Source organism: Nerophis ophidion, linkage group LG16, assembly GCF_033978795.1.
Source record: "Nerophis ophidion isolate RoL-2023_Sa linkage group LG16, RoL_Noph_v1.0, whole genome shotgun sequence".
Lineage (NCBI taxonomy): Eukaryota > Metazoa > Chordata > Actinopteri > Syngnathiformes > Syngnathidae > Nerophis > Nerophis ophidion.
The window spans coordinates 2,371,252-2,381,355 of NC_084626.1; the positions used below are offsets into that span (position 1 = coordinate 2,371,252).

General features: G+C 39.2%; 1 protein-coding gene across 3 annotated transcripts in view; it reads left to right on the plus strand.

Annotated features, from left to right (window-relative positions):
- The first annotated feature begins 5,040 nt into the window (after nucleotides 1-5,040).
- The window catches only part of LOC133569973 (nuclear receptor subfamily 4 group A member 1-like), a 15,852-nt gene continuing 10,788 nt past the window's right edge, over nucleotides 5,041-10,104 (plus strand). For 2 of the 3 annotated variants that reach the window (XR_009810000.1, XM_061922549.1), the window contains exons 1-2: nucleotides 5,041-5,175; nucleotides 10,018-10,104. The exon at nucleotides 10,018-10,104 is cut by the window's right edge and continues 668 nt beyond it. Coding sequence is in view for 2 of the 3 variants with exons in the window: in XM_061922549.1 (XP_061778533.1) it covers nucleotides 10,020-10,104 (85 nt within the window). In the remaining variant the exon portion in view is untranslated. Of the gene's footprint in view, nucleotides 5,186-10,017 lie in introns of all 3 variants that reach the window. The other variant, XM_061922550.1, reaches the window with a different exon arrangement.

Here is a 10,104-nt window from a genome sequence, read left to right on the forward strand (position 1 = left end):
GAGAATTTCGGGAAACCCGTGAATTTTTAAAGCATTGATATCAGCAGAATCGTCGTAGATGATAAGATTTGGTTAGTGTTACAATTGTTGGAATCGGTTGGTTGGTTCCTGGAATTTTGAGAAAAACAGGAATTTGTACAACATTTTTGGGGGGTAATTTTTGTTGTCCCAACTGAGAGGAATGTTTCGAAGGTGGAATGGTCAAAAACGGTTGACAAATGTGGACTGTGTAAACTTTCCAGGAAGAGGGCTTTGGAAGACGGGAATTTCTGGGAATTCATGGAATTTTTTTTTAACTTGGAAAATGGAATTTGGATTGTCCAAGGTGAGAGGAGGGTGTGGGATGACTCGAATCGGTGGAATATGGAGAGGTTTGTATATTGCCCATTCTTTTTCAACAGGGAGAAATTCCGGGAAAACCTGGAATTTTGGGAAAGGGGAAACGAGATCGACAAAGCGCGCCTGACTCCCCTCCAGGCACTGCTTGTTTGAACTGTTTTATGACATTTTCTTTGAACTGTTTTGTAATCAAAGGCGATGGCTGTTTACGACCCCCGTCCCTTTAGAAACAGCATAGGAGACACTGTACAATGGTAGAGGTGTACGTGTTTCTCCCCATGGAGCCAAATTTAATTATGTCTTTGTTTAATTCCCTGCTTCTTGTCTTGTTTAATAGAAGTCGTTTTGGAAACCTGTGAATTTTGGAAAATATTGATATCCGCACAATTGTCGTAGATGATATGAATGGGTTGGTGTTGAAATAGTCGGAATCGGTTGGTTGGTTCCTGGAATACAATGGAGAGAAATTCCGGGAAATCCCGGGAAAACCGGGAATTTGGGGAAAGGGAAAACATTTTTTGCCTTCGACATCTCGGAAATTAGTGTGTGTGGATGGCTGAAAGGTCAGAATCGGGTAAAAAGTGACGCAAAATTTAGACAATTTTGGGCGTTGTGTAAAAATCAATACATTCATTCATTTGAATGAGAATTTCCAGGAAATTTGGGAATTTCGGGAAACCCGTGAATTTTTAAAGCATTGATATCAGCAGAATTGTCGTAGATGATAAGATTTGGTTAGTGTTAGAATTGTTGGAATCGGTTGGTTGGTTCCTGGAATTTCGAGAAAAACGGGAATTTGTACGACATTTTTGGGCGGTAATTTTTGTTGTCCCAACTGAGAGGAATGTTTCGAAGGTGGAATGGTCAAAAACGGTTGAAAAATGTGGACTGTGTAAACTTTCCAGGAAGAGGGCTTTGAAGACGGAAATTTCTGGGAATTTATGGGATTTTTTTTGACTTGGAAAATGGAATTTGGATTGTCCAAGGTGAGAGGAGGGTGTGGGATGGCTCGAATCGGTGGGATATGGAGAGGTTTGTATATTGCCCATTCTTTTTCAACGGGGAGAAATTCCGGGAAAACTTGGAATTTTGGGAAAGGGGAAACGAGATCGACAAAGTGGGCCTGACTTTCCTCAAGGCAATGCTTGTTTGAACTGTTTTAAGACATTTTCTTTGAACTGTTTTGTAATCAAAGGCGATGGCTGTTTACGACCCCCGTCCCTTTAGAAACAGCATGGGAGACACTGTACAATGGTAGAGGTGTACGTGTTTCTCCCCATGGAGCCAAATTTAATTATGTCTTTGTTTAATTCCCTGCTTCTTGTCTTGTTTAATAGAAGTAATTTGGGAAACCTGTGAAATTTGGAAAATATTGATATCAGCACAATTGTCGTAGATGATATGAATGGGTTGGTGTTGGAATAGTCGGAATCGGTTGGTTGGTTCCTGGAATACAATGGAGAGAAATTCCGGGAAATCCCGGGAAAACCGGGAATTTGGGGAAAGGGAAAACATTTTTTGCCTTCGACATCTCGGAAATTAGTGTGTGTGGATGGCTGGAAGGTCAGAATCGGGTAAAAAGTGACGTAAAATTTAGACAATCAATACATTCATTCATTTGAATGAGAATTTCCAGGAAATTTGGGAATTTCGGGAAACCCATGAATTTTTAAAGCACTGATATCAGCAGAATTGTCGTAGATGATAAGATTTGGTTAGTGTTAGAATTGTTAGAATTGGTTGGTTGGTTCCTGGAATTTTGAGAAAAACGGGAATTTGTACGACATTTTTGGGGGGTAATTTTTGTTGTCCCAACTGAGAAGAATGTTTCGAAGGTGGAATGGTCAAAAAGGGTTGAAAAATGTGGACTGTGTAAACTTTCCAGGAAGAGGGCTTTGGAAGACGGGAATTTCTGGGAATTCATGGAATTTTTTTTTAACCTGGAAAATGGAATTTCGATTGTCCAAGGTGAGAGGACGGTGTGGGATTCATTTTCAACGGGGAGAAATTCCGGGAAAACCTGGAATTTTGGGAAAGGGGAAACGAAAACGACAAAAAGGGCCTGACTCCCCTTTCAGGCACCGCTTGTTTGAACTGTTTTATGACATTTTCTTTAAACAACAAAGGCGAAGGAAGTTTACGGCCCCCGTCTCTTTAGAAACAGCGTGGTGAGACACTGTACAATGGTAAAGTTGTACATGTTTCTCCTCATGGAGCCAAATTGAATTCTGTCTTTGTTTAATTCCTTGCTTCTTGTCTTGTTTAATAGAAGTCATCAGTGTTTGAACCTGACCCATTGTATAACAATCAATATGTTCACAAATTTGAATGGGGATTTCCTGGAAACTTGGGAATTTTGGGAAACCCTTGAATTTTTGAAAATATTGATATCAGTACAATTGTCGGAAATGATATGAACAGGTTGGTGTTGGAATTGGTAGAATCAGTTGGTTGGTTCCTAGAATTTTGAGAAAAACGGGAATTTGTACAACATTTTTTGGGGTAATTTTTGTTGTCCCAACTGAGAGGAATGTTTCAAAGGTGGAATGGTCAAAAATGGTTGAAAAATGTGGACTGTGTAAACTTTCCAGGAAGATGGCTTTGGAAGACAGGAATTTCTGGGAATTCATGGAACTTTTTTACTTTGGAAATAGAATTTGGATTGTCCAAGGTGAGAGGAGGTTGTGGGATGGCTCGAATCGGTGGGATATGGAGAGGTTTGTACTGTATATTGCCAATTGCTTTTCAACGAGGAGAAATTCTGGGAAAACCTGGAATTTTGGGAAAGGGAAAACATGTTTTGCCTTTGACATCTGGGAAAAGTAGTGTGTGTGGATGGCTGTAATGTCAAACAGATTTTTTTTTTTTTAATGTTGACATTACCACAATTTTCCTAGATGATCTGAAGGGGGTTGGTGTTGGAATTGTTCCTGTTCTGTGCTCTTATTTTGGTGGAACTTCCTGTGGTGTAACTATTATTACTGCTAACAGAAAGCAGGTGTTATATGCACCTGCTTTCTGTTAATAATTAGGTCTGTTTAAGTTCTTTGTCAGGACTTTAAGAGGAATATATATATATATATATATATATATATATATATATATATATATATATATATATATATATATATATATATATCAATGTTTATTTAAATAGCTCTAAATGACAAGTGTTTCAATTGGCTGGTATATACTATATATATATGTATACATAGATATATACTGTATGTATACACATACTTATATACATGTATACACATTTATACACTTACTTGTACATGTGTGTGTGTGTGTGGTGTGTATGTAAGTGTGTGTATATATACGTATACTTGTATGTATGTGTATATGCATATGTACGTGTATATGTGTGTGTGTGTGTGTGTGTGTGTGTGTGTGTGTGTGTGTGTGTGTGTGTGTGTGTGTGTGTGTGTGTGTGTGTGTGTGTGTGTATATATGTATATATGTATATATATATACATATATACACACACATATACACATACATATATATACACACACCCACAAACACCCACAAATATATTTATTTATATATATATATATATATATATGTATATATATATATATATATATATATATATATATATATATATATATATATATATGTATATATATATGTATATATATGTATATATATATATATATATGTATATATATATGTATATATATGTATATATATATATATATATGTATATATATATATATATATGTATATATATATATATATATGTATGTGTGTGTGTGTGTGTGTGTATATTATATATTATTGTGTGTTATATACAGACACACACATACATACACATTAATATATATATATATATATATATATGTGTGTATAAATATATATATACTTATATGTATATATATGTGTACGTATATACCGCATATATATATATATACCGTGTATATAAAAATGTGTGTGTATATTAATGTGTGTTTGTATATGTATATAATATATGTATAGGTATATAATAATTATAAATCTAGTATATTGCAACATGTAAAAAAAAAAAAATACAAAATAAAATTTGATAAGTAAATTCATTATACAGTATATATTGTTCTGTCTTGAAGAACTCATGCAGTTGTGTTTCGTTTCTGTTATTATTATTATTAGTATTACATAATTTTTTTAATGACTTTTTAATCACTTTACACTTGTATTATTACTTGTGATTGTACACAGTAGTGTTAAAGTGGATATGTGCCCTCAACAGGCCTTTCTTGACATTGACATAAACACTTCCTATTTTTTTCTTTCCGTTCATCGGTTACATTTCAATTTGATTTGTTCATTAAAACTCATAAATGGTGAAGTTTATCCAATGTCGATACATTTTCGACAGGGACACTTGTCTAAATATAACATAATCCACCAGCACCCAGGCACTGTTTGTATTTCAACTCAGAGCTTCTTTATAATGGGATTACCGAGTAATTATATCAATAATTGCTATTTTGCCGCCTTTGTCGTCCACTTTTAGTCCCACGTCAGATCGCCGCCGTGGCTTCTATCCAGCGCGCTCCACCCAAGGGCGCGCGCGTCACTGGAATCCCGCGAATGCGTCACTCAGATGACGTCGAGCGTCCCAATTGGCTGTTAGTTTCGGGAACGAGCACCGCCCTCTTTTTCCTTATAAGGTCAGGTCCCGCCTCCTCGTCTCCCCGGCGCGATAAAGCGAGGCGCCCTGCTTGGGAGCCCTTCGGTCTTGGGTCGCGTGTGCGCGTGCGCGGGAGTTGCTGCGTTCCGGACGCGCTCCCCTGGAATACACGGGCGGTCACGGCGGCGGCATTTGGACTTTATTTTACTCCAAACAGGTCAGAATTTGTACGTTTCTGCAGTTTTATCAACAAAAACATAACTTTTATTGTGTTGTGTACATGCAGTGTGGAGGTCCTTTAGAGACATTTAACACCAACAGTTTTAAAATCAATCAATCATCCATCCATCCATCCATTTATACCGCTTGTTTCCTTTTGGGGGCGCTGGTGCCTATCTCAGCTACAATCGGGCGGAGGGCGGTGTACACCCTGGACAAGTCGCCACCTAGTCGCAGATCAATCAATCAAAGTTTATTTATATAGCCCGAAATCACGAGTGTCTCAAAGGGCTGCACAATCCCCAACAGATGATTGCCCAAACATGAGGAAAGGTCGAAATGAAACTTAAAGGCCTACTGAAATGAGATTTTCTTATTGAAACGGGGATAGCAGGTCCATTCTAAGTGTCATACTTGATCATTTCCCGATATTGCCATATTTTTGATGAAAGGAATAAGCGGTAGAAAATGGATGGAAAAAAATGGATGGATTTAGTAGGGCGGCATAGCTCGGTTGGTAGAGTGGCCGTGTCAGCAACTTGAGGGTTGCAGGTTCGATTCCCACTTGTGCCATCCTAGTTACTGCCGTTGTGTCCTTGGGCAAGACACTTTACCCACCTGCTCCCAGTGCCACCCACACTGGTTTAAATGTAACTTAGATATTGGGTGTCACTATGTAAAGCGCTTTGAGTCACTTGAGAAAAGCGCTATATAAATATAATTCACTTCACTTCACTAGAGAACATCCACGATAAAGTTCGCAACTGTTGGTCGCTAATAAAAAAGCCTTGCCTGTACCGGAAGTAGCAGACGATGTGCGTGTGATGTCACGGGTTGTAGAGCTCCTCACATTGTTTACAATCATGGCCAACAGCAGCAAGAGCGATTCGGACCGAGAAAGCGACGATTTCCCCATTAATTTGAGCGAGGATGAAAGATCCGTGGATGAGGAAAGTTAGAGTGAAGCACTAGGAAATAGGTAAAAAAAGGCGACGGCAGTGAGAGCGATTCAGATGTTATTAAACACATTTACGAGGATAATTCTGGAAAATCCCTTATCTGCTTATCGTGTTACTAGTGTTTTAGTGAGATTATAAAGTCATACCTGAAAGTCAGAAGGGTGTGGTGACCGCCAGTGTCTCTGATGAAAGCCATATGGAGGAGCCAAGAAAGTCAAGTTTACAGCTGCTGCAGGAGGTCGCAAGCTCCGCTCATGTCTCCGGTAAGAGCCGACTTATTACCACAGTTTTCTCACCGAAACCTGCCGGTTGACATGTAGGTAGAGAAACATGTTGGCTTGACCGATCTGTTCTATATTAAAGCTTCACAAAAAACAAAGAAACACCGGCTGTGTTTGTGTTGCTAAAGGCGGGCGCAATACACCGCTTCCCACCTACAGCTTTCTTCTTTGACGTCTCCATTATTAATTGAACAAATTGCAAAAGATTCAGCAACACAGATGTCCAGAATACTGTGTAATTATGCGATTAAAGCAGATGAATTTTAGCCGTGAGTGGTGCTGGGATAAAATGTCCGCTCCAACCAATAACGTCGAAAGCACGCGTCAACATAAGCGTCATCTTTCCGCGACGTTTTCAACAGGATACCTCGCGGGAAATTTAAAATTGCAATTTAGTAAACTAAAAAAGGCCGTATTGGCATGTGTTGCAATGTTAATATTTCATCATTGATATATAAACTATCAGACTGCGTGGTCGGTAGTAGTGGGTTTCAGTAGGCCTTTAAAGATGAGAAGACAACAATGGTGTCCTCACAAAGGGTGATCAAACACACTTTGCCAACCTTCCCACTTCACATGGCACCGGGCCCGCATCCTGTATTAGAATCCGCAACACGCCCTGGTCTCGCCCCCCTCCCCTCCCCCGTGAAAGAGGCTTGCCCTCCACTGGAGGAGCTCTTCAAAACTTGACCAAGCTGGTAACACGATACGTGACGGCGTGTACACTTGAGAGTTTGCCTTGACGCCTTGCACGGAGAGGTCGCGGTGGCGGGTGAAAGCCAGTGGGTGAAGGACACGAGAGCGGGTTTGGATTTCCTGAACCTTTTTAAGTCCGAAACCACCTAGTCCCAGAACCACCTGATCAGATTTAATAGCAATTGATTGATTCATTGATTCATCAAGTACCACCAAATTGACCAATATTTAAATACAGTACCGTAGTAGACGTAAGTATTCATCAAGTACCACCTTAATGACAACAATAAAGTACAGTAGTGTAGTAGGCCTAAGTATTCATCAAGTACAACCATAAAAACAATATTTAAGTAAAGTAGTGTAGTAGACCTAAGTATTCATCAAATACCAGCATAATGGCATCATTAAAGTACAGTAGTGTAGTAGGCCTAAGTATTCATCAAGTACCAGCATAATGACAACATTAAAGTACAGTAGTGTAGTAGGCCTAAGTATTCATCAAGTACCAGCATAATGACAACATTAAAGTACAGTAGTGTAGTAGGCCTAAGTATTCATCAAGTATCACCATAATGACAACATTAAAGTACAGTAGTGTAGTAGACATAAGTATTCATTAAGGACCACCACAATGACAACATTAAAATACAGTAGTGTAGTAGACCTAAGTATTCAAGTACCACCCTTATATCCGGCATTGAAATACAGTAGCATAGTAGACCTAAGTATTCATCAAGTACCACCATAATGACCAACATTAAAATACAGTAGTTTAGTAGACCTAAGTATTCATCAAGTATCACCATAATGACAACATTAAAGTACAGTAGTGTAGTAGACATAAGTATTCATCAAGTACCACCACAATGACATTAAAATACAGTAGTGTAGTAGACCTAAGTATTCAAGTACCACCCTTATATCCAGCATTGAAATACAGTAGCATTGTAGACCTAAATATTCCTCAAGTACCACCATAATGACATTAAAGTACAGTAGTGTTGTAGTCGTAAGTATTCATCAAGTACCAACATGACAACAATAAAGTACAGTAGTGTAGTAGACCTAAGTATTCATCAAGTACCACCATAATGACAACATTAAAGTACAGTAGTGTAGTAGACCTAAGTATTCCTCAAAAACCACTATAATGGCAACATTAAAATACAGTAGTGCAGTAGACCTAAGTATTCATCAAGTACCACCATAATGACATTAAAATGCAGTAGCATAGTAGGCCAACGTATTCATCAAGTATTAACATTATGAGCAACATTAAAATACAGTAATTTAGTAGACCTAAGTATTCATCAAGTACCAATATTATATCTAACATTAAAATAAAGTTGTGTAGTAGACCCAAGTATTCATCAAGTACTACCCTTATATCCAACAATGAAATACAGTTGCGTAGTAGGCCTAAGTATACATCAACTACCACCATTATAACCAACATTAACATACAGTAGCGTAGTAGACCTAAGTAGTCATGAAGTACCACCATAATGACAACATTAAAGTACAGTAGCGTAGTAGGCTAAAGTATTCTTTAAAACAAGGCAAAAGTTTTATTGAACAATAATATTTTGGCCTATGTAACATTACACACAGTTTGAACTAACACTGTGTTTGAAAATAGAAAAATAGAACACAAATCACTTAAGTGATTCTTTGGCGTACTACCCGATGGGGCCCAGTAGATCAGTGGAAGGAAAGGAAATGGAAAGAACTTGTCCCAAGGTCCAACTGTGGACCAAGATAACACCCGCACAGCAGGGGTCTCAAACCCGATCTCCCTGAGGGCCACTTGGGGCTGTGGTCCGCAAAATATGTCCATTTAAATAAGGGCAAGTGTGTTATAGATCCCTGCTCTTTGCAGCCAATGTTTTGAGTAACATCTTTTCTTGCCAGGGTCCGTTAAAAAGAAATACAAAAAGCCAAAGAAAAAGCAAAACACACACTTTAAAATCATACTGAACAAAAATATAAACACCTTTGTAATTGCTGCCATTTTTCATGAGTTGAACTCAAAGATGTAAAACATAGACTAAATACACTAAAGACCTATTCCTCTCTAACATTGTTGACAAATCTGTCTAAATCTGTGTTAGTGAGCATTTCTTCTTTGCCGAAATAATCCGTCCCAGCTCACAGGTGTGGCATTTTAAGGTGCTGATTAAACAGCAGGATGAGTTCAAACCCCGGCCAAGTCATACCAAAGACTATGAAAATGGGACCCAGTACCTCCCTGCTTGGCACTCCTCATCAAGGGTTGGAATTGGGGGTTAAATCCCCAAAAATGATTCCTGGGCGAGGCCACCGCTGCTGTTCACTGCTCCCCTCACCTCCCAGGGGGTGATCAAGCGTGATGGGTCAAATGCAGAGAATAATTTCGCCACACCTCGTGTGTGTGTGTGCGACAATCATTGGTACTTTAACTTTATTATTGCACAGATGTGCCTTGGCCCGGCCATAGTAAAAGGCCACACTGAAATGTGCAGTTTTATCACACGGCACAATGCCACAGGTGTCGCAAAGGAGCGTGCAGTCGGCAATAATGTCCACCAGAGCTGTTGAATGTTCATTTTTCTACCATAAGCCGTCTCCAAAGGCGTTTCAGAGAATTTGGCGGTACATCCAACCGGCCTCACAGGAATAGGTTTTTGTGTGTATACATCTTTGAGTTCAACTCATAAAAAATGGGAACAAAAACAAAAGTGTTGCCTTTGTGGGGGGGGGGGGGGTTATCCGTGTAGTTGAATAATGACTTCATGCGCATTCTACATTCCATCGTGTGTCGTTTCGGGAACTGTTGAGTTGCTAACTGGTAAAGCATGCAGCCATTCTGTAAAAATACGTGAACCTTGCTTCTTTGGTTTCATGACTGTGGCGGTTGTGCGGCAGCGATGCCCTGTGTTGAAACGCAGCCCGTACCCCCGCCTCATGACACCCACCTGGGCCCTGACCTGACCAACCTGGACGTGGTGATGG